At 50.0% G+C, this 24,126-nt stretch overlaps 2 protein-coding genes across 3 annotated transcripts; both read left to right on the top strand.

Moving 5' to 3' along the window:
- Window positions 1-4,146: 4,146 nt before the first annotated feature.
- RAC2 (Rac family small GTPase 2) lies at window positions 4,147-13,045 on the top strand. The gene is made up of 7 exons (XM_086887404.1): window positions 4,147-4,302; window positions 7,256-7,327; window positions 8,502-8,619; window positions 10,165-10,227; window positions 10,905-11,064; window positions 11,916-12,050; window positions 12,782-13,045. The coding sequence occupies exons 1-6, from the start codon at window positions 4,268-4,270 to the stop codon at window positions 12,044-12,046; spliced, it is 579 nt and encodes a 192-aa protein (XP_086743530.1). The 5' UTR covers window positions 4,147-4,267; the 3' UTR covers window positions 12,047-12,050; window positions 12,782-13,045.
- Window positions 13,046-14,838: 1,793 nt separating this feature from the next.
- SSTR3 (somatostatin receptor 3) lies at window positions 14,839-19,768 on the top strand. 2 transcript variants are annotated; one of them, XM_086887399.1, is made up of 2 exons: window positions 14,839-15,394; window positions 18,248-19,642. In XM_086887399.1, the coding sequence occupies exon 2, from the start codon at window positions 18,309-18,311 to the stop codon at window positions 19,512-19,514; it is 1,206 nt and encodes a 401-aa protein (XP_086743525.1). In that variant the 5' UTR covers window positions 14,839-15,394; window positions 18,248-18,308; the 3' UTR covers window positions 19,515-19,642. The 2 variants fall into 2 exon arrangements, with proteins under 2 accessions (XP_086743525.1, XP_086743526.1); XM_086887400.1 differs by having other exon boundaries at window positions 15,268-15,565; window positions 18,248-19,768.
- Window positions 19,769-24,126: the final 4,358 nt, after the last annotated feature.

The following is a 24,126-nucleotide window of genomic DNA, read 5'->3' as shown; positions in this document are numbered from 1 at the left end:
ATTCACTAGAAACTGCCCAGTGAAGAAAGAGAGAAGCCCTGGACTTGCAGCGGGTTGGAACAGCGACCACACGCTCCAGAGCAGCCATGAGGAACCTTCCATCGCAGACGGCTCCAGCTCCTGTTCGGCAGAGATCTCTAAACCATCTACAAAAGCCTGGGCAAGATTTTAACTCTTTCATTACCCAGATGAGACTTGCGGATTAATCTTTTTATCCAGAGAGAGAGAGAGAGAGAGAGAGATCAACATGAAAAGAGACTTTATAAACTACCAGTGACAAGAAGGAAAAGAAGCTTCAGGAAAGGTAGAGAATTAAGAAGATGCTTTAATTAAGCTGAAATATCTCCCTGTTAAAACTATGGAGATGGACAATGAAGTCCTAAAAAGAACTCTTTTAATTCATGATATAAGATCTAGAGAGGAATAGTGTTCAAAGTGTAAATTTGAGTAAAGAGTAATTATAGTATAGTGAAGTACTAAGAGATTAAAAGCCTTGAGAGGCCATGAGAAAACTGTTGAGAGATTTGAAGCCCTGAGAGGCCATGAGAAAACTGTTTTCTGGTGAAGCTCACAGAAACAGATGAAGAAGACTTTTTTTTGCCTTTGAATAACTTATCCTTAAAAATGTTATCTCTAGACACATGGCCCATACTTACTTCAGAGTGATGTGAAAATGGGAGGAGTGAACTCTAATAATAGCAGCTCTGAGCAGCTAACATTAGGGCAATAGAAAACTATAACAAAAATAGTTTTCTTGTGAGAAACTCCATAAATTAACAGGAAGAAACTTCTGTTTCTCTATAAAGACTGGTGAACATACTAGCAAGAATTGAGACTGTTTTAACCATCAGAGTTCCAGAGTTTTTGTCTCTGTTGTCATGTGAACAAGAGAATAGTGGGTGGATAAGAGATGGAAAGGTTTTTCTGGAAGTTTATTCTGGTGTTCTTATTATTGTGGTTTGTCAATAAACTTTCTTTTTTTTCCCTTTTAAGTTGTATGCCTGTTTTGCTCTTATTCTAATCCATATCTCACAGCAAGAAGTAAATAATTTTCTTAGTTAGTAGTTTAAAACCACGACAGATGTAAATGCAGGTAACTTGTCTTCAGTGAGGCTGGATTGGAAACTTCACTCTTTTTCTAAGCTTTTGTTTGATAGAACAAATTTAGGCTGGAGAAGAGAGTCCCATCAGAAAACAGACCCTGAATGAAACAACTCCACAGCCTCTCTAAGAAGGACTGCAGAACATCATTGCCCACTTCAGTTATGAGCTGAGCTCTTGAGTCAGGACAGGCTTTTCAAGCACCTGAGGCACTCTGAGAAACTGCAGCAGTGAAGAGGGGAGGGGAACAGCAATGGGGAGGAGTGGGAATTTTGGAAAAGAGAAGCAGCAAAGCAAGAACTAAAAGCAGGAGACAGATGGTATGAAGCTGTGTCAAAGGGGAAGTGGGAAGGTGCAAAAGGGGAATATAGGAAGTGGGGACAGTTTGCAGCCCAGTCAGGCTGAAGCAAATTAATGTTTACCCTGGTAGGCACCCAATTCACAGAGAAAAGTTCTCGTGGCCACTTAGGACTGCCTGAGAGAGAAGCCACATCAAAAAATCCAGGGTGATGAGAAGACATGCTGTGACCATGTCCTGTGTGTGCCAAGAAATGAGCCCTGTGCTGCCTCCATGAAAGAACCCTCCCTGCTATTCTGTCTGTGCTGAAGGATAAGCCTCCTGCTCAGCTCCTGCCCTCCTGTACAGGGCTGTGATGTGCAAGCATCACTTCTGAAAGAGTACACTGACTTCCATTATACTTGAGGGGGCAGAACACCACAGAAAGAGAGGGAGGAATAGGTGGTCCTCACTGCTTTGGATCCTGGTGGAGGAAAAGCAGCATCATGCATTTCATCCCTGCTCTGCAGTCTCACAGGGGTGCCATGCAAACCTGGGTGGCTCTGAGGTAACCCAGCTCAGGACCCTGAAAGCCTCCCAGAACAAAAGTGTCTCACTGAGCAATTAATTCCCATTAGCACCTCCCTCAAACTCAGCAGTGGGAACAAGAAACCCCAGATGTGTGCCCTGCTGCACATGCTAAAGGAAACTCATGTCAAGAGCACCTCTTGGTGGTGTGAGAGGACATCAGAGCAGCAGCAACACATTTGTGTATGCTCAGTCCAGGGTTATGCTGCAGGTTCCTTCCTTTTCCTGCAGCATGTACAAATGAAAGCTTTTAATGCAGCAGGTGCCAGTTGTTCTTAAGAGTGATTATTGTATGTATTACTTGAGTGTAATGTCCCATTATTAAATAATCCCATTTAATCCCATTTAAATGTGATGGAAAGAAACATCCTGAAAGCTTTTATGTAGATCCCTGTTTTCCCTCCACAGAGGCACTGGTGAAGGAAGGATGTTTATAGATTCACAGCACAGACTTCTGACTGGACAAGAACTGACTGTCCATTGCAGCTGCAGGGAATTATCTTCCAAGAGTAATTTGCCCAGAAATGGGCTCTTGCCAGGACTTCATAGCTCATTGCTGGACATGTAGATTTACAGTGTCTTTGACATGGGGCCCACCTCTATGTGGGTTCTTCACAACAATCCCTCTTCCCTGACCAATTAAACTGGTCTTCTCCAGTCCCTTCCACACTGCCAGTCCCACAGGCCCATATGCCAGACTACCAGGACAAAGGCAAACACTGGTGTTCAGGTGTTCAGCAGGTTGGTGGTCCTTGTTCATCCCTGCCACCAGGTCCTAGAATGGTTTTTGTATTTCCACCAGTAGCATTCTCTAGAGCCTGATACACCTACTTCTGAGTTCATATATTCTGTGTCTGCCTGTCCTTTCCAGCTCCCCTCTGTAAAAGCCTTTGTCCCTCTCTCATGTCCCTCTCTGACCTGTATTCCTGTGTCCATTCCTGCTCTCACTTGCAGAGGTGTCAGTGGATTTCCTTCCTCCCCTTTCCTTACCACCCACAGAGGGAACACCTCATACAGCTGGTCACTTTGTGCTTCTGAAACGGTGGCCAGACTTGGAGACATTCCACGGTTGAAGGTTTCTGGGCTGTAGCCAGTGCTGAGTGACAGCTGGGAGCGCTCTCCTCCAGAGCAGGTCAGTCCCAACAGCCTCCTGTGGCTGCAGCAGCACAAAGGTCATCAGCCTTTGGAGAAACACTTGACTCAGAGTTCCTTCCTTCAGGAACATCCCAGCTGAAAACCCACTGTTCTTGCTCCAACCGGCCTGCTGGCAAAGCCTGGAAAATTTTAATTAATTCTGTGCCACCATATCCCATCTTCTGTAAAAACCATCTCCTGCCCATCCACTCATGAGTTCAGGCTGGAGCATGCAGATGTGCACACATGCACTCTTTTCAAGGCTTAATGTTGCATGGGAGGAGAAGGAAGGAAGGAAGAGGCAGATCCTCATTTCAATAATGGAAAGAAAGGAATAGAGCTTCCCGGGATCATTCTGCTCTTGTGTCTTCTTTCTTAGGGTGATTGCTTTCTTCTTCTTGACGCTTAGCTCTAAAAGTCTTTTCTTTTCTGTGGACAATGAGGACTGCCTGAGAGAGTTGGAGTTGTTCATTTTGAAGAAGAAAAGGATGTACCAGTTGTCTGGGCAGGTAAGGAAGTGCAGCAACACATTATCCACACAGGAGAGGAGGAACAGAGCAGCCATTGGGTCGCAGCTGCTCCCTAGAGGCTTCATGACTTCGCTGAAGTATTGAAGAGAAGTATTGCTCCTTGTGATATTTCACCATTGAGACTTAGGGGCACCGGGAAGACCTGAAAAACCTTCATTACCCCTCATCACCCCAGTACTCCCACTTCGGGTTACCTTCCCAACACCTCCTCAAAGCTTGGATGATAAAGGAGGGGGGAGAAAACCCACCCTTCAGAAACATTCTCACCCCACTTCTAACCCTTGTTCAGCTCCCCTGAAAAAGCAGTTTGGTGCCCCCCACCGTTCCTTGGGATGAGGTGGAAAGGGAGTGGGGAAACACGAAGGGAGAACAAGAAATATTACAGCAGTCATCACCCCTGCCGAGAAGTCACGGCTGCTCCGCCTTCAGCCAGCGGCCTCTGCCACAGAGCTGTGGCTGCGGTGGAGGGGCGGAGGGACCCGAGGGTGATCGCCGGGTGAAGAAGTTCCTTCTTCCACTTCCTCCCTCCTTGCAACCTGCTGTTCTGATACTCACATTTGCCCATCCTTCCCTGCTGTTCGCCTTGGCCTGACTTCCCTTTGCCTCAGGCACCGTTCTCCGCCACGGGTCCAGAGCCATGCAAGCCATCAAGTGTGTGGTGGTGGGAGATGGGTACGTACCCCGCGGGATTGCTGCGGGTGTGGGGCGGGACAGGCTGTGCCAAGGGCCACGGGAAAGGTGGGTGCGTGGTGAAACCTCCCCGCTTTGCTGCTGACCTCCTGCAGGCTTGCTGCTGCAGACCTGCTCGCTCCTCTCTCCCCGGGACAAGGGATCTTCCTCTGGGAGAGCGTCAAGAAGTGGGCATTTCGCAGGGCATCTGCGTGGAAATGGTGATTGTGCATCCGCATTCCCATCTGCATCCACGGGAAGCAGAGCAGCTCTGTCCCATGTGCAGGAGGTGATGGTGTTCCTGCCAAATTCAGCCTGGAGGCAGGAGTTAGATTTAAAACCCATGAGGTGCAAGTGCTCTCCTGCAGGTGAAGGCTCCTTGAAAGCCGTGTGCTCACTGGGAACGACTGGGAGAGGGCATGGCACTCTGGTCTTGGCCAGGTGTCTGTCAGGGTCTCTGTGTTCAGCTTTTCTCAGCTAGTCAGCTTTGTATTGGGGTGTGGTGGGGACTGCTGGCAAGGGGCCTCTGTGGCACACGGTGAAGAAGCACTTTCCACTGGGATAGGCACAATATAGGACACTTTGGGAGTGGGAGCTAACCAAACCTTGCCTTCACAACATGGTGGCTTCTCTGCCCATGTCCCCTGATGCCTGGAAATGGCCTGATCCAAGCCATCAATGGGTTAAGCAGTCATCACTGCCTGGGGCAGGAAGGATAGAGTGGACAGAGCGTCTTCTTGCCCTGTGTGATGAGTAAATACAAGGGAGGGAAGGAGGAGAGCCTGTGCTTGGAACGGAGTAGCTTAATTCCTTTCTACCTAGAAGCTGGCCAGACTTATCTGGGGCAGCTCTAAGGTAGCAGATGAAGAGACATTTAGAGCAGTGCTGCTGCTCCCCACAGTCACTTCCTCCTTTAGACCTCGCCTGGGAAAGAAGATGTCTGCACACATAACAGTACATGTCAGACATGTTCTCAGGGGCCAGGGGAGCAGGGAAGAGGAAAAACAGAGCCCCAAATGAAAAACTGTAACCTCTAAGAAAGGTCCCCTGAAGGCTCTAAGCTGGAGCTGTATGAACAACTCCACTGGGTATTTATCTGTTACCCAGTTCCCCACCCCCCAGTTTGCCCTTCACACACAGCACCAACTCTTTAGCCTTCCCTCAAGGCAGCAGCCCCCTCACATCATGGTAAACCCCACATGTCCTGTGTTACTGACAGGTAAGGCTTTATAAAGCCTTGCCTATTGCTGACAGTCCTGCTCTCAACCCCTAGGACCTCAATTCCTCTTAAATGTATTCTGTCTTGTTACTTTGCTTCTCTGTGCACTGCACACTCTGTACACCTCTCACCATCTTGCAACACAGCCCCCATTGCTCTGAGCTCTTGGTTCACCAGCCCTCAGCTCCCTCCCAGCCATGCCAACGATGTCACCCTCTTGGCTCAACCCTAACACAGGACCTTCTCCTACCACTCAGCTCACGTGTTGTCCCACTGCTCTTCTCCCCCCATATCCCCTCCAGCACACATCACTGACCTCTTAACATGCCCTGGCTTCAGTCACAGGAGCCTGCAGGTGCCTAACTAACCTCATCTCTGTGCTGCTGTAAGCTTCACCCCTTCTCTGACCTGTTTGCACAGCTCTCTGTTCAACCACACCGATTCAGAACCTCCCCCTCTTCCATGACCGATCCACTCGCAGGCCCAAGGATCTCCTGAGGCATTTCCTACAGAGCTTCACCTCCCTCAATAACTCCGTGATAAGAAGGAAACAAGGCACCTGGGGAAAGAGCAGGGATTGAGAGAGGAGGATCTAAGAGTGGGGGGTGACAGGAGAAAGAAACAAATGTCAGAGCATGCTGAAAAGCTCAGTTTCCTCCTCAGCTGCCCCACAGTCCAGCAAGAGAGGCAGGTGCCTTGAGGCCAGGGTGCCTGTCAAGGGCACACAAAAGGGCAGAGCTGCAGCCCTGTGGCAGTGTTCTCTGCAGGTACAGCTGAGATGGTCTGATAATCCCCAGCAGCAGAATTCCAGCCTTTGCCCAGGAAACCCCTCGCTCCTCCTGGGCTGTGCTACTTGAAGCAGGTTGCTGTCAACACCTCCATTTCCTCTGTTCTGTAACTGAAACATCTCCAAGCTTTGCCAGGCCACACAAACCTGAGAAACTGCATCCCAGCAGGGGAAAGATTTTCTCTCCAACACCTGTCTTGGCTGCTTTATTTTCTTCCAATTTCTCTGCTCTTCTTTCCCTCAGGCTTCAGCCTGCCCACACCACCTCCTTCCCCCACCTGATAGCCTTATTGCTCCTTATCCCAACAATGCTCCAGCCCAGTCTGGACTGTGCAGCTACCTTGCACTCCACCCTGCTGCAGCAGGCTGTGGGGGAGGCTGAGGGGAGAGGAAGCACAAGCTTCTAGCTCAGAAACACCACCAGCAGCCTCCATCAGCCATGGACCTTTCTGGCTCCTTACAGCTCTCCGTGCAAGTGTTGCTGCAGCTTACTGTAGATGGGAAAGACTGGGTAAGTCAGGAGAAGCTGCTGCCAGTCCCTGGCCACAGCTCCTGAAGAGCAGGCAGGAGTGGCTGTACTTGAGTGCTGAAGCTGGCATGGCAGCTTTGTCATAGCTGTGAGCCCACAGCACTCTGCATCATGCACTGCAAAACGGGTTCCCACCTCCACCTCGGAGTGGATGTGTTTTAGCTGAGTGATCTCTGTACTAGACCATAAAAACAAGCCTTTGTGCTCAAAGGCAACAAACGTTTCTGAGCAACATCCTGTCTTTCTTCCTGCCGGGTTTCTAACCCATGGTTGTGCACTGTCTGGTCCTGTGGATGTGTTTCTGCTTCCAGGGGTCTCCGGATAGGGCTGGGTTAGAGGTGTGGAAGGATTGCCCCATCTCATCCTAGCAAGACTGCCTGCACTGCCATGAATTCCTGCTATTGTTTTCTTCCTCTTCCAGGGCTGTGGGAAAAACCTGTCTCCTTATCAGCTATACCACCAATGCCTTCCCAGGAGAATACATCCCCACTGTGTGAGTAATGCATGAACAGGGCCTGGAGTGGGTGGGAGGCATGAAAAGCAGGATGTGAGGGGGCACAGTGACCCCTTGTTGTGGGCTCCATGGGTCACAATCTCCATGCCAAGCAGAGGAAAACCAATGAAGGTGTCTCTAACTTTGGATCTGTCACCTTCCACATGAAGCAACCTTACAAAACCCTGGTATAAATGGGATATTTGGGAGAGTCCAGCCGACTCAAAGTCTATCTGCTGGCTAAATGTACAAGTAGCAGAGGGGATCCTGCTGGCCAAAACAAACAAGCACTAGGCTACAACAACTGGGCCACACCCCAGAGAAGGCAGGTGGGTGGACATGGGACCCCACTTCCTTCCCTGTCCAAAGCACTTGCTGTCATTGGAGCAGTCATGGATTCTGCATGGAGCAGAATCACAGAATTGGTTGGAAAAGACCTCTGAGATCCATCCACTACCTAGCACTGCCAAGCCCACTGTTAAATCATGTCCTTTCTAACGTGCAGATGCCATTAACACATTCAAAAGGCCTTTGTGTTGGCTCCTTCCTATCACTGGTCTCCCTTAACCTGGGAAAAAAAGTACCAAAAGGGAAAGGAAATAAAATTTTCTAGGGCGAGGGTAGGAACTTTTCTGTTGCCTTATTATCCTTTTTCTTCTACCAAGACTTTACTCCATGCAATCCTGACAGTTGTTCTAAAATATTTCAAGCTGGGTTGTCAAAGAGTAATGGGACACATTGTTCCCAGTTCCAGCAGGGCTGTTGAGGAGTGCAGCAAACTACAGAGACATAGATTCTTCTTCACTGCTAAGAATAAAACTAGGTTTTGGAACATAGGAGAAAGGCAAGGGCTTGGCTCTAGAGCAGATGCAGCTGTGGGAAGGATACTGGGGAGAAAAATGGGAAAAGAAAACGGTTTGTGAACCTGCATGCAAGGTATCAAAGGTGTAGCTGCAGCCAGGCACCTGTCCAGGACTGCTGGGTGATGGGGAGGAGGTTGATGAGTGAGAATTCCATGAGGTGGAGGTTCACAGGAAACCAGCATCACCCAGGTGAGCTGAGAAGAGGAATCGTCACCTTTTGCTCCTGGGTGCACCTAGTGAGCCCCACCTACACCACAGGAAGGGCTCCCTCTTCTCCTGTCTGAGCCATGGCCTATGTCTCTGAATTTCAGGTTTGATAACTATTCTGCCAACGTGATGGTTGACAGCAAGCCTGTAAATCTGGGGCTGTGGGATACTGCTGGACAAGAGGATTACGACAGGCTGAGGCCACTCTCTTACCCGCAGACGGTGGGTCACACTCCATACCCCTCCCTCCCTCCCTCCCTCCCTCCCTCCCTCCCTCCCTCCCTCCCTCCCTCCCTCCCTCCCTCCCTCCCTCCCTCCCTCCCTCCCTCCCTCCCTCCCTCCCTCCCTCCCTCCCTCCCTCCCTCCCTCCCTCCCTCCCTCCCTCCCCTACATCTCCATCCCTCACTGCAAAACTCAGCATGAGCCATGAAACAGTGACTCTGCCCTTTTCTGAGAATATCTCTGTTGATATTCAACTGACTTGAAACCCAAAAGTTGAAAGATATCTTCAGGTATTTCTGAGCCTTTATCTAAACTCCCATAACTGGTATAACTGAGCTAGAAAATGAGACATTCAAAGACACTCTTGAGCCCAGATGACACTGACTTTGTGTGGGGCAGATGCCTTACACGGCCCTGTAAAAAACCTTCCCTTTGTAAAGTTAAAGTGGTTAATGGAATTTAAGAGCTGAGGCAGGAGCTTTTTTCACATTTCTGTGACCCCACTCTTCTGACTTCTGCCTTTTAAAAGATATGTGATTTGTGGGCATGTGTTTGATCTGCTGGTGCCTCTAGCAGAAAAAATGTGTGCCTCAGATACTGTGTTCACCAGCTTTTCACCACACTGACAGAGTGATTTCAGGGTTTAGGGATCACCTTCTCTGGAGAATGTTGTTTCAAGCAGTCTTTTGGCAAGCTCGGAAAGACCTTGCTGCATCAGACATTAGTCTGAAGTTTGCCATTGCAATCAGAGGGGTTAGGAATTGATTAGAAATTGTTTGTTTGGGCTGGGTTCAGACACCTAAAAAATCAGACACCTGGTATAAAGTGTTTTTGCCTGCAGTCAGTGCAAGCAGGTCTCTTTCTCAACAACATGCTTGCATACACTCTGGGACATACCTCAATAGGTGGAGGAATGTTTCTCCAAGGTTTTTGTCTCTGATGGTTACAGAAATATGGAAATGGATAGGCTGGGTGTGGCACCACTGCTCCAGCTAGGTGAATCTGGATGAAATAAATATAACCTTGATGAGCTTGTATGGTTTTGGTTTGGTTTGGTTTGCTCTGGTTTTAAAGGAAGTCTGAATTCTACCATGCCCAGAAGAGTCGCTTACCTGGAGAGCTAAAAATACTGCCTCCTCTGAGTCCTGTGTGTATACTTTTTAGGCTGAAACTAAGTCTGTCTCAACTGTAGGCAGAATTGCTTTGGCCTGAAAGCTCTCTGGTGTTCCATGAGAAATGAGCAGGAAGCTGTCAGGCCGTTTCCCATGAGGATGAGTGTGCCAACCACAAAAACCCCATCCTCAGAGCTGACCGTTTGGCTCCTCTGATAACGGTGGCTATGGTTACAGTGACTCAGGGGAGCAGACATCCTTCTCTCCACTAGAGGAAAGAAGCAGCAGTCAGGACTTTTATATTGTAGAGAGAGCTTTCCCAAACACAACTCTGCTGCAGACCTTCCCTCCCCTCCCTTCCCCTCTCCTTCCTGCTTCATTATGCCATCCCATGCTCCCATCCTAACTCTGCACCATGGTTGTATGCCTACAGGATGTCTTCCTGATCTGCTTCTCCCTTGTCAGCCCAGCATCTTACGAGAATGTCCGTGCTAAGGTGAGGCCGTATCCTGGTCCACCAGGGGAGGAGGGGTGGTGTTGGTGGTGGTCTTGCAAGAACAGTGACTGTGGGTGGAGACTACCTCTGGGACATCTAGTTTCAAGATGTCATATCTCTTTTCTGTTAGTCAGAAACCTCCTTCAGATGCCTTTTCTGGTTCATTTCAAAGGGGGCCAACTCTACTGATGGGCTAGCGTTCATCCTGCTGGGCTGTTGTGCTGTCAGGTCACAGACATGTATTCTGATGGCATCTTTAAGCCAAGACTGTCAAAGCACAGACACACAGACACAGACTGGTCCATTGGGTATAAGAAGCAGGTACCCACAGCTTTTAGATGGGAAGGGAGGGAAGAAGGGAGAGATTGGTGAATAGGAGAACAAGAGTATGTCCCTCCTGCCACATTAAGGTTCTTTCCTGGGTGGGAGGAGGGTCAAAAGAAGAGGGCAGCTTGTGCTTTTGTGGAACAAAATTTGAGCTCCCTGTCAGGGATTTTGCCTGAGGACCCAGCAACAGGAGCTGGCCTGGGCCAAGCTGTAGTGCCCAACAATGGATGTGAGAAAGGACAGGTTGTTTGCTACTTTGCTGACATTTTTTTCAGGAGTGCCTCTTTGTTTTTCCATGTGCATGCCCACATGTGTGACCTCACATCTTTGGCATTTTTCTCCATTGTTAGTGGTTCCCTGAGGTGAGGCACCACTGCCCAAGCACTCCCATCATCCTCGTGGGCACAAAGCTGGATCTCCGTGATGACAAGGACACCATTGAGAAGCTGAAGGAGAAGAAGCTATCCCCCATAACGTATCCTCAGGGTCTTGCTCTGGCCAAGGAAATAGGTACGTGCTTGGGAATCATCTTGGACCTACTGAAAGGAGAAAGGCAGAAGAAAAGGGCTTCACCTCAATTTAATGAGGTTTTTATAGCAGTATCTCACAGTGGTATCTCTGAGGGACACAAGGAGACACATCCAGGGTCATGGGACAAAATGCACTTCAGGAGACTCAGGAAGGAGATCTGCTTCTTGAGGAAGACTCAACGCCTCAGCCCTCAGTTTTCTGCCTCTCTCTGGCCACCATCTTCCACATACACACACAGCTACACATTTTCACACTCTCCCCCCGCTTTACTCTGCTTATCCTGTCTGGGACAATATTTTTTCTGTGCAAACCACAGCCGCACTGTGGGCAGAGGCCACTCCTCCATATCCGGAGAGAGGCAGAGGAGAGGCTTTTAACCTCTCTCAGAAAGAGTTGTAACTGCAGTTTCCTGTCCCTGCCTGTGTCTGCTGGGGCTTATACGTGCAATCCCAGGTATGGGTGTCTCAACCCACCATCCAGCTCTTCTCAGATGTGCCACACAGAACGAGAGAGAATGAGAAACACAACTAGAAGGAGTTCAGCAGAGAGAGAGTGTCTGGCCAGGATGACATGGTCAGACACACAATGGCTCTGTTCTGGCTACATGGGTGGCCAATAGACAAACCCAGGTCTAGTGCATCTGGCAAGCTTTGCCCTGAAGTCAAGACTGTCTGAGTGAGTGAAATGTGTCCTGACAATGTGTAATGTCTTTGATCACCTGAGATGTGTTTATTCAGCTTGGGCAAGAGCCAGGTGCTGTGCTTTCTAGCATAAGGAGCAGAAACCTGGGTATCCCCACTGCCTGCCCCCACCTCCCTTCCTCCCCACAGACTCTGTGAAATACCTCGAGTGCTCGGCTTTGACGCAGCGCGGGCTCAAGACGGTGTTTGACGAGGCCATCCGAGCAGTGCTGTGCCCACAGCCCACCCGGACAAAGAAACGGGCATGCAGCCTCCTCTAAGCATGTAAGTCTGACAGGGATCCCCAGGAGTGGCATCAGTGGTGCTTTCCTGGCCCAGAGTGGGCCACTCTGTTCCTGGTGAGGCTGTGGAATGCTGTCACCTTCAAAGAGAGAGAGGGAGACAGCCATTCCTGCTTAGGGAAAGGACAGGACATGGGATGATGCACCCAGGATCAACTTCCCCCTCCTTTCTGCTTCACTGTGGGTTTGTTCCCATCTCTTGATGTAGGGCAGCCTAGGATTTTCCACATGTGCCCTCACAGAGAAGAACTGTCAGCTTCTGTCACAGAGGGAACTACATGCAGGCTGCTCTGGGGATGACCTGCTCTGAGACCTGTGAAGCCACAGCCTTTGCCTATAGAAAAAAAAATAGGAAAAGAAAACGCTGCTCCTTATTCATGGCAATTGCCAGTGGCCCTACCTCTTACCAAGCTCACCTGAAGGGTTTTCTGTGATGTTCCTTGGCCAGTGGCAGCTTCTCCTGACTCCTTTACTCCTCATATTGTCTCTACCTGCCTCCACTTCTGTGCAAAGCAGCAGAGGGAGGAGGGATGTTTCAGGACAAGAGTCAAAGCTGGTCAGAGCTAAACCCACCACAATGATGAAAGAGAAAAGTGAGAGCCTGCTAGTTTGGACCCTGTCTTTTCATACACCCACCATCACCAGGGCAGAGGGAGGGAGAGCAGGAAAATAGTTGAGCTGGTATTATGAGGTCTGTCATGTTTTTGGCTATAGATCCCAGACTCATCCTGATGCCAGCAGCTCCCCAGCACACAGGAGAGTGATGGGTCCAGCAGCCTGGAGCTGATTGGGGCGGTCATTGCTTTTTACTTCTGCGAACTTGAAAGACTGCTGTGGGTCTGTAGCACCGGTTTGTCTGTTCACACAACGTCCCTGCTCCCGCCTCACCCGCCCGCCTGCCCCTTCCCTTCCTTGCGGGCCCCTGGGGTTACAATGTAGACAATGAGACCCAATAAACTGTACATTCTTGTGGTGTCAGTGATGTGTTGCACCTCAGGGGGACACAGCCCTGCGGCTGTGAGCAGTGGGACAGCTGGGCTGGAGGGCCCTCCCTGCTCTGCCCCTCCTTCAGCAGCGACAACCAGGCAGCACCACACGAAGCCTGGTGAGCCCCAGTTGCTGTAGTTTGATGACACCAGGCCTGGTTCATCCTCCAAGCTTCTAAGTTCTCAGCTGAAAAGTTGTCTCCCCTCTGTGCCACACAGATGGATGGGATGCAGGTTTTGGGAGGGGACACCTGAACGCAGACTTCTTTCTGTGGGGACTGCCCCCGCAGGTTGCTGGGGACATCTTTTCACCAAAACATTGGTGCATTAATCCTTCTAAGCTCTGGCACTCTCACATTATCAGACACAGGCAGAGTGAGAATAGGAAGGGGGAGGGCAGGGAAAAAAAATTAAAGAGGGAGGAATGAGTCACCAGTCCAGACAAATTGCCTCCAAGACACTAAAATTAAGCTGAGGAGAGCGGTCCCAGCGGTACTATGGATCTGGCAGCTGTGAGCACCTGTGCTCCTGATGCACTGCAGGGACTTGAGCGTAAGTGTTACAGGGTGGCTGCTACTGCCACTACTTGCAGGAGAGAGGAGGGCTCAGGGTGTGATGATTGGCACTGCAAAATCCTGCAGTCCTAGGAGGGCACAGAGAAACGATGGAGTTGAGCCAGATTACTGCTCCCAGATGCAGCAACACTTCTGAGCTTCCAAGGCTGCTTCCCGCAATGAGGAGGTGCATTGGTGATGCCAGGTACAACCAGACACAGTGAAGCTCCCGAGGTACCCTGCTGCCAGGGAAATTTCTGCAATTTCAGTTCATGGTCAGGTATGAATAAGGCAATTAATTCAGTGATCTGACACATTACCTACTGAAAAAGTTCACAGCAACCCTGGCAGGCACCCTGTGGCAGGGTGTTCTGCAAATATCTGCACTGCACGTGGGCTGCTGGATGAATTGCCCAGGCCCATCCAAAGGTAATGTAAATGATGTCAGTGTAACTCCAGAAGAGTAAAAATGAAACCTGTGGTATGGGCATATCCCTGTGAAAAGGCAAGGGACACGAAGTACTTGAAAATGGGGTCTGACCTCTCTTAAGCATCTTAAGCATGACTCAACGCAATATATTCCCAGTGATTTATTACTTCTCTCCAGTTTTCAAGCCTTGGCTTTTACTTTTTCAGTCTGCCCCATCCCCTATCAAGTACAGCAATGCATAAGATATGTGTGAAACAAAATTCATGTATCTACCTACCTGTGGAGGTGCACAGGCTGAGCTCTCATCCCAACACAATTTAAGCAGTTTGCATAGCCCCCCACTGTAGAATGGGACACAACTCAGAGCACTGAGGAAGTGACCTGGAGACCTGGAATTTATGATCCTATGATTGTGCTTATGCTAACAAGTCCTGCAAGGGTTAGCAGGGCTGTGTGGAGCTGTGCAGTTACATGGCTCTGTTTCCTCTAACAAAGGAGCTTGGGGGCTCTTGCAGGGTGCTCCAGATGCCTGCCCTGGTGAAGAAAACCTCTGGGTGCTACCCATGCCAATCCTTCCCCAATGAGGACTCCTCTCTCTTCTGTGTCTCCAGACAGCATTGTGGCCAAGTTCTAGCCTAAAGAGGCCTGACAGCTTTGAAGTCCTGTAATGCCTTCATCGGCTCTCCTTTCAGCAGCACCGGCTGCACATAAAGTTGCCCAAGTAGGTTTGGATTTTAGACCCAGGCTAGGAGAGCCGACCCAAGTCGCCCCCTCCTGCAAGCCACTCTCTCACCACATAGCTGCTCTCTGCATCCCTCCCTTCTTCCTCTTCCCTCCGCTGTCTTCAGCTTCTTTTACCTCACTCCTCATTCCTTCATCCTCCCCTCTTCTGCTTTCCCCTTATCCCTCTGCCCATCTCCTTGCGCCTCCCTCTCCCGCTTCTATTCTCCGAGCCGGTATCTCCCCCCGCTCATCTTTGTTCTCCTGCCCTGCCGTCCATCCCCTCCATCCCCTCCTTCTCCTGCCGGTGTTTCCGTGCGTGGCGCCCATTGGCTGCCGGCTCCCGTCCCCCGGTACCGGCGCTCCGCATCCCGAGCCCCGCCGATGGCGGGGGCTGCGCGGGGGAGGGACCCGCGGGCGTGGGGCTGAGGGGCCGAGCATCCCCCCGCCCTCCCCCGGGCCCCTTCCCACGCCAGGCACGGCGGGGGCGATGGGCAAGTCCGGCAAGCAGGACTCGCACCGCCGGCAGCGCTCGGCGGGGCTCGCTCCCTGCGGGAGCGTTTAGGAAAGGGGAAGGGGAAAAGCATGACACGGATTCTCCCGGGGACGCGGAGGAAAATGTACATCCCGACGACATGTAAGTACCCGGCGGCTCTGCCCGCTCATGCCAGATGTCTCCCGCGGGCATGAGTCCATGCAGAAGTTAAGTCTGCAGTTCCAGAGAAGAAAACCTGCCGGCCACCCCCCGCTGCCGACCCTCCAGCTCTGCCAGTCCAGCCTGATCCTTACGAGAGAGCTCAAGCCCGAGGTGAGACGGGAGAGTCCTGAGCTGGAGCAGGGCCGCGGGAAAACAGCGGGGACAGGAGGGGAGGGGGCCAAGACGGGGTGGTGCAGGTTATTTGGCTGTGTTGTCCCTCCCAGCTGCTATCCACGGTTTGTTACCAGGACTAGGCTCAGCTTTCAGCATCCACCTCCTCCTCTCATTCAATGCAGAAATATATATAAATATATATATATATTTATGGTTTTTCCCCTAAGGAAAGAAGTAATGCCAATTTCCCATCTCTTCCTATCTCTCTGTCTTCTTCCTGCTCTCCAGCTGCATGAACCAGGCATATTCTGGCAGCACCTGTTAGAGGATCCCAAGCCTCTTGCAACAGGTGCTGTCCGCATCAGGAACAGATCCAAGTGGATGCCAACACACTGTCAGTCTGAGGCCAGGGATCCTCACCAGCTCCTACCTATGCATGTGCTGCCAGAGCAACCAGGAGAGTCGATCCGAACTAGATGGAGCACTGGTGCCCACTGCTTTTTCTGCCAAACTAGCCAAAATGTGCGACATGGCATTTGAGCTGCTACATGGCACTTGGCAAAGTTAGAATGGCAGCAATAGACCCCGCCTGCTTAGAGATCAAGTTTCTCCCCTGCAGCTGCCTGAGCAGGAAAATCAGTTTATAGCAAATCCATGCTTTTAGTTGCACTCTTTAGCATTTTTGATAAGGCTTCTGAAGCTACCCTGAAGCTGGATTTACTGTATTGCTAAACAACAGTCTGAGCAACTGGCTTTGAGGTCTGGACCCCAGACACTTCTCCAAATGCTTTCCAGCTCTACCAGGAGTATCTCCATCCATATTTGGTATTTGTAAGGCTCCAAATGTTTGCCTTTTTTCTTCTTTAAATTCCTTTGTATGCAGGAGGAACATCCAAATGGATTCCTATCTATGTCTTCATCTTATAGAGGATCATCCTTTTATGAACATACTGTTCTGGCTTCTGCCACCTTTTGTAGGGATCTTCATCCCTAGAGTGGCCAATGTCCTCCTCTTTTCTCCTACAAGTTATTTGTGTCACTAGAACAGAATTGGAAAAAAATATCAGAGGAAGCATCCTTGAACTTAGAATTTCAAGTCACTTCCTACTCTGCCTATTCATTGCAACCACTTGTGGTGTATGGGACCACCCAGTGCTGCAGGACCCCATGAGATGGGCTTCTGTCAGGACAGTGTGTCACAGCCCAAGGCACCTGAAAATTAGGAAAATCTAAGCAATACCAGTCTGTCAAAGCTGAGATGCTCTAAAGCAGGAAACATTTATACAATAGCCTGTAGGAATGGCCTTAAGAGGTAGTTGTTCAACTGTTTTTATGGGGCTTATGAGATGAGATTCCTTCAGCATAAAATTTGATATATATTTGTGGCGTCTGTTTGGCTCACCTGTGTGATGTCCAATGAGTCCATGTAAAGCTCAGGTCTCCCCTAGGGTTTCCAGAACTTGGAATGGCACCTACAAAACAAACAAACAATCAAACAAACAAACAAATAGCAAAAACCCAACCAAACAAAAAACCCCCAAACACTGTAATATTAGACATCAGTGAAGAAAGTTGTGATGCTACAGAAAATCACATCCATGAGAAAAGTCTCTGGAGTGTCTCTGGCCTCCCGAAAATAGTTAAGGTTGGGAGTCCTTTCCTTTGGCATCCTCAGTTTTAATTTCAATAGAAAAGGAATTTCAGAGCCCAAAGAGATTTTTTTGAGGTGTGAAAAAGGTCCCCATTCACTTCCACCAAATCATCTTCCCTTCCAAGGACCTAATTCAAGGGGATGACCCTGTCAGTCCACACTTCCAGAAAATTTTTCCAGATATGGAGTAATCCTGAAAGAAACACAAATCTCCCCTGCATTAGGCTTTCCAGGGTGTCTCTGGTCCACAGTACTTGCTGGGCTCTGTATTTCACACATGGAGCCCTGACAAAAGGCACGTCCTTCCCTTAACTGTCCCTTCCCTCCCTGCAGCTCCTCACCCAGTGTCAGCAGCGAGCTGGTGGTGAATGGAGAGCTTGTTTGCTCAAGGCTGTCTCTGAGTGAGCCGAGCGCTGTTTCCATGCCAAACCCTGACATGACGAGCAATTGGGCTCCTCAGCTAAGGAAGGCAGGTGCTGAGCTAAGCCTCTCTGCTTGGACTGAACGTGCTTTTCCTTCTCCTGAGGGGAGAAGGAAAACAATAACCTGGCCAGTCCAAAAAGAGCTTCAGCAAGCAGGAGACTAAATACTCAGAGAATAGGAAAGTCAGAGCTGGAAAGGCACTTTATCACTGGATGCTTTTCCCTCTTTTGTTTGTAAAGCACCTGCCACTCATAAATGAGAACCAGGCCCCTGGTGACCATGTCCTCAGCATGGGATTCTTAGCAGATAATGAAAACTTTCCCTGTCCTTATGCTAGTCTGTTATTCTTTCCCCAGAGGATCTTTCACTAGAGGAGAGGCCCACATTGAGCCATGTCCCTGTTTGTCCCCCCATGTCCACTGTGCCTTGCAGGACTAGATGAGTTTGATATTGTCCTAGATCTTCCAGCATCTGCTAGCATCCACAAACTCCCCTTGATTTCCCGTGCCTGCCCATACCTAAGACACAGTTAATGTGGTGATTTTACCTGTGGCTTGTTCAGCTGTCATGTCCCCAGTATCAATGTTTTTTTCTCCTCCCCTCAGCTCCAGATTGCTAACTGATCCTGCAAGGACACTGCCCCCTGCCCTCTTCCCTGCCTCTGCTATGGACACTTCTGCTTTTAGCCTCCCCACGCCGGCAGTGTTGGAGGAGGGGAATGCCTCCAGTAGCTGGGCAGGCTTCACTACCCCCAACAGCTCCTCCACCGACAGCCCTGGTGTAGTTGTCAGCGGTGTCCTCATCCCTGTGGTCTACCTCATTGTCTGTGTGGTGGGGCTGGCTGGGAATTCCCTGGTCATTTATGTGGTCCTGCGGCACTCCGTGAGCGAGTCGGTGACCAACGTGTACATCTTGAACCTGGCCCTGGCCGACGAGCTCTTCATGCTGGGCCTGCCCTTCCTGGCTGCGCAGAACGCCCTGTCCTACTGGCCATTTGGTTCTTTCATGTGCCGCCTGGTGATGGCCGTGGATGCCATCAACCAGTTCACCAGCATCTTCTGCCTGACGGTGATGAGCGTTGACCGCTACCTGGCTGTGGTCCACCCAGGGAAGTCTTCCAAATGGAGGACAGCAAGGGTGGCCAAGGCTGTGAGTGTAACCATGTGGGTGCTGTCTTCCATAGTGGTGCTGCCCGTGGTTGTCTTCTCAGATGTCCCTTTAGGGATGAGTACATGCCACATCCAGTGGCCAGAGCCTGCCTCGGTGTGGAGAGCTGGCTTCATTGTCTACACTGCTACCCTGGGCTTCTTTGGACCACTCTTGGTGATTTGCCTCTGCTATCTCCTGATTGTTGTGAAGGTTCGCTCCTCTGGCAGGCGGGTGAGGGCTCTGTCCTCCAAGCACAAGCTTTCAGAGCGCAGAGTGACCCGCATGGTGGTGACTGTGGTGGCTGTCTTCGTCCTCTGCTGGCTTCCCTTCTACGTCCTCAACATAATCAATGTTGTCTGCCCGCTGCCAGAGGAGCCGTCCCTCTTTGGAGTCTACTTCCTCGTGGTGGTGCTGCCGTATGCCAACAGCTGCGCCAATCCCATCATCTATGGCTTCCTCTCCTACCGCTTCAAGCAGGGCTTCCGCAGGGCCATCTTCAGGCCGTCCCGCCGAGTCCAGAGCCAGGAGGTGCCAGCGTGCCCCCCAGAGAAGATTGATGACGAAAGGGAAGAGGGTGAGATCAGCAAGATCACCCAAAATGGAAATGAGAGGCAGGAGCGCCCTCTAAGCAGCGGAGAAGGAAAAAGCAACGAGCAAAAACCGCTCCCTGAGGAGCCTGCGGGATGCGAAAAGAGCAACAAGTTGCATGTCAGTTATTTATGATGAAAAGGATGGTGCAGGGGAAAGAGACATCGGGACATGGGATCCCCTTCACCTTCTCTGCTTTCAAAGACAATGGGAGACATCGATACAAGGGAATAATAAAGTCCAAGAGTATGCTTAAAGATTAATAGGGCTCCATGATCTTGTGGAAGAAGCAAGGCATTGTTCATGGCTTTGGAAGAGACACCTGAGGTTTGTGTGGTACCAGTGTTACCAGAAATTGGTAAAAATAAAACCTCCTTAACACTAATGTAGCATTAAGAAGCAGGCATTCTTTATTTGGCTGGATGCACGAGTGAATATCCCCTTCCAAATATCATGCATGCTGAGTACAGAAAAAGCTCCCATTTATATACTATATTTTACATACATGCTCATGGATTTTCCCAGAATAAACATACATATGATATTAATTTCCCCAAAATCACTGATGTATTTTCCCTCTCCTTTACACATGTTCTTCTGTCCTGGGAGTCTCGTGGTAGTGGTTGATGACCCCAAAGTCAAACCTGAACTCCTGGTGAACTGGTAAAAGTTGGCACAACTGGGCCGGTTGTTTTGAGTTCTTCTTCCAACAGAATAAACATTGCGCAGTTCCATAGGCCAGTGGCTTTTGAAGAATAAGCATCATATTCACCACCAGGAGCAAACCAAGCAACACCAGGTAAAGAGCAGACTGCATTTAGGGAAAGCTGAAGAGGTGATGGGCACTGAGGGTACAGAGAGAGCAAGGTCAGCCCTAGAGCCATGACCTGCCCTTAGATGACCCAGCTTTGGAGGGCATAGGCTGCCATCTCATGGTGGCACCTCAAGGAAGTCCCCAGATGGCATAAAGGCCATATGTAGGCAGCCTAGTGCCTTGGCTACCCTCCTTATGAGAAGTGGTTTACCTTAAAAGATGAACAGGAAGGAGAAATGTCTGCAGCAAAGACAAACCAGCCAGTTGCATGCATGGCTGGCCCCTCTCTAGTTCTTCAAAAAGTCTGGGGGACAGATTTCCTGCCTGTCTTGGTCATGGCTGGAGACCACTGACTGCTCAGAACCTCCTCTTTCTTTTCAGAGCTCTTACAGACTCTGGGCAGGATGTCAAGACTTACCTGAGAGAAAAAAAATGGAATCATTTTTTTCTGCACCTTGCATTCCTCAGGGTTCTCCTGGTGCCTCTGTGCCCTGGTGGGAGGTGTAACAAGGGTAGAGAAGAAGGCAATGAAACATGAGCTGCATTTCTTTTCTTCTCCTTAAGCTTTACTGTAAATAAAGAAAAAGCCTTTGGACTTGGAAGGCCAGGTGGGCAAAACCATTCTACATGTTTAGGGGAGGGGGGTGCTATGGATTTGTCTCTCCTGAGAATACACAATGTCTTTGAGTTGAGTCAGTCTCTGTATGGAGTCATGTTTGGCTGATACAAGAGGTGAAGACGTCTCTCAGTTCAGGATGGGGGCAGGAAGCAGACAAAGGTCAGGGGATCTCCAGTGAGTGAGAGCTGTGCTTGTGAAGAGTCTGTGCAATACTAGGAATCAATTTATCCTCTGGGAAGTGGTAGAGTATTTTGGCTCAGGATGGTCAACAAATGATGTGTCTGCATGCGCACAAAGGTAGTTTTGCCAGAAAAGTAGGCAAAACTTTGTTCCCTAGACTGTACATGTATGGGGATGGCTGAAGAGGATCAGAGACTGGGGAGTCAGGGGTGGTGGGAGGCTGGTGCCAGTCCTGGGCACTGATCTGCTGGGGCTATGGGTACAGGGACACCTAGAGGGGTATGCATACATAAACACAGATGAGGGAGTGTGTTTATGCAATTGCAGGATGTTTAAGTGCGGATGTGAATGCTTGGACAAGAGTTGGAGAGCGTGTGTGCTGCTGTGGAGTTGGATGAGTGCTTGCTCCTGCACACTGGTTGTTGGAGAGAAGTTGTGCATGGGCCCATCTGAGTGTGCAGGCTAGAGGAGCAGCGCTGTCCAAGGGTGGGTGGGATGAAGGTCTCTCTCTCCACTTTGGCTTCATTCCGGAAGCTCTCCTAAAATGTCTGTCCCCACACTTTTAACTTCTGCATGAATGGCATTGCTAAGCTACAGCCACCAAAACAGCCCTCATACCGCAGCCCTTTGGGCAGTGTTCTCCACAAACAATTTTGAGAAATGGGAAGGAGGGACCCACCAGAAGGACACATGCCTCCCTGAGGTCAGGAGATGTTGCAGGAGGTGACTTGTGGAGGGATTAGGGTTCTGGGAGCTAGCTGGGTAATGGAAAGATATCTCACGGGTCACTTGAGAGAAGGTAAGAGAAGGGAAGGGAAGGGGTGGCATGGGGTGGGGTGTGCTGGGACAGAAGCCAAAAGCCTTGAGCTGGGAAGCAGAACAAGCTGCAGCAGCTGAGGATCGTGGGAACAGAACCACTTTATGAGGAAGCAAGAGTTAAGGTCACACAAAGGCAATGTGAGAAGACGTGAAGGCCTGGCAGGCATCAGAACTGCAGTGCAGGGCACCCAGCTGTGGAAAAGGACTGTCACAGGGCCTCAGGTGAACAGACACCTCCTAGCCAGGTTAGAGAGCAGAGGAAGGGTGGGCAGACACAACCAGCCAAAACACCTGCAGCCGTGCTCTCAGCCACTGGTACTGCCATCACCTCTACGACAAAGATTGTCCCCTGAAATCCTACATCCTCATGTTTCCTCTTTAAGCCTGGAATGCTGGTCCCAAGCTGTCCATGCCTGGCTCAGCCTCGGGACCTGAGCTGCCTGCCAGACCACACAGGAACTGTTCAGCTGCCCTTGCAGCACTCCCCTGAGCAGGGACAGCCAGACACCCAGGAGTGCAGGCTCAGCTCACGGGGAAAAGAAAGAGCTTGGTAGCCAGTTTCTGTCTTCTGCTATGTCTTTACATCTTTTTCTCCTTCAATCCATGCTTCCCACAGTGTGGGCCCCAGTCAGAAAAAATCAGCCAAACTATTCATTGGGCGTGGGATACAGTTTGCTGGACTAAAAAAAGCCTCTGTTTTAGTTTCTTGGGGAGCTCCCGCAACATCCACTGGGTGAAAACAACCAAGAAATCCTGGCAGAGTAAGGATGGACTGCCAAAGCTCCTGCCTCTATAAGGGGCAACAAGTGGTAGAAAGATTAAAAGGGCTGGCTACCAAATGATCAGAGAGATGGACAACACAGCACTTCAAACTCCGGTCTGTGTTGCTTCTCTTGCAGAGAAGAGCAGAGCCAGGTGAATGCTGGACTCCCCCAGCAGAGCAATCCCTGCAGGACAGAGCAGAAATTGTATTATCTGAGGAGCCTGTAGCACTGCTTGTGCTTGATGACCAGGCACTGAAGAAGGCATATGACTGTGAGCAAGGGCCTCGCAGGGAGCAGCTCAGGTGGCTGGGGGGCAGATGTAGGATGGGTTTCCTTATCCATGGAGTGGCAGCCCAGCTGCCGTAGGGGAGATGGGGGGAGCTTCCCAGCTGCCAACACACTTAACAGAGACAGTCTCCTTCACCACCAAACTGAGCTGAGACTTCATTTCACACGCCTTTGCAGCTCCATCTGCTGCAAATCACCATTCAAGAAACTCCGTCGACTGGTTGGCTTCTTAAAATACCAACATTCCTTAAGAGCCTGAGCACTGCAATGCCAGCTCCAAGCAATTGTGCCAAGGAGACATCATTTTGACACACGGAATCTGAGCTCCCACCAAGGCAGCTCTGCAGAGCAGCCTGCTGGGGCAAACAAAATGTGTTCCAGGGAGATCTGCAGGGAAAAAAAATAAATATGGAGATTTTCGATTAAATAGGGGTTTAAAAGAAAAGAGACACAAGCATCACATTTTTCTGTCTTGTGTTTTCTTCACCCCCCTAGGCTGTATCCTGTTTTGCAGTGACAAATTGGGGAAATAAAAAATGAAGATGAACAGAAAATAAGACTGGGGGAGGGGAAGGGAAAGGTATTTCTTGTCCAAAACTCATCAGGAGAAAACAAATGCCACAGAATTCTTCAAACTATCACCACTGATTTAAAGGCTGTTTTTCATAGGAACAGGCATTTGGAATGATGGTCAGGAGGTCACTGCCTCATGACCCCTTCTCTTTCCTCAGCGCTGTCTTCCTGTTGGTGAATCCCCAGAGTTTTCTGTGGTAATGGCATTAATCTGACTGCCCTTGTGTTCCCTCTCCTTAACGATGGTGTGGTTGACTCTGGGCAACCCAGAGGCCATGGGGACCATGTGCAGTGGCTAAATAAAAGTCTGGACATGTTCAGGGGGGATTTGCTCCAGTCAGATATGGAAAAGAGTTTTTCTGTTCTGTGTGCAGAGACACAGAGATAAGGGCTCCATCAAGCCCTGTGCTGCACAAAAGGTTTCATTCTTGTCACGTAGTGATCATAGCTGCAAGACTAGAAAGGGGTGCAATGATTTCAGCAGCATTGTGCAATCCTCTTCCCAGCAAATGTGTAATTACAGATGGGGTGATAGAAACACGGGGAACCCATTCTGTCAGAGAGCTCGTGCTCACACCAGGTCTCTGCACAAGAGCAGACAGAGAGGCATTTGTATGTGCTGTATGTGCATGCATGCAAATGAGTGTTTATTGCATGACTGCATGTGTGTGTGTGTGTGTGCCACTGGGT

Source organism: Cyanistes caeruleus, chromosome 4 (assembly GCF_971803275.1).
Source record: "Cyanistes caeruleus chromosome 4, bCyaCae1.hap1.1, whole genome shotgun sequence".
NCBI classification, from domain to species: domain Eukaryota; kingdom Metazoa; phylum Chordata; class Aves; order Passeriformes; family Paridae; genus Cyanistes; species Cyanistes caeruleus.
This window is presented reverse-complemented; position numbering and strand designations above follow the sequence as displayed.

Bases quoted from the DNA above. Each gene is read 5' to 3' on its own strand.
- RAC2 (XM_086887404.1), top strand. From the start codon at position 4,268: ATGCAAGCCATCAAGTGTGTGGTGGTGGGAGATGG. The intron at 7,328-8,501 runs GTGAGTAATGCA...TCTGAATTTCAG, and splicing joins GGAGAATACATCCCCACTGT to GTTTGATAACTATTCTGCCA. The intron at 11,065-11,915 runs GTACGTGCTTGG...TCCTCCCCACAG, and splicing joins TGCTCTGGCCAAGGAAATAG to ACTCTGTGAAATACCTCGAG.
- SSTR3 (XM_086887400.1), top strand. From the start codon at position 18,309: ATGGACACTTCTGCTTTTAGCCTCCCCACGCCGGCAGTGTTGGAGGAG.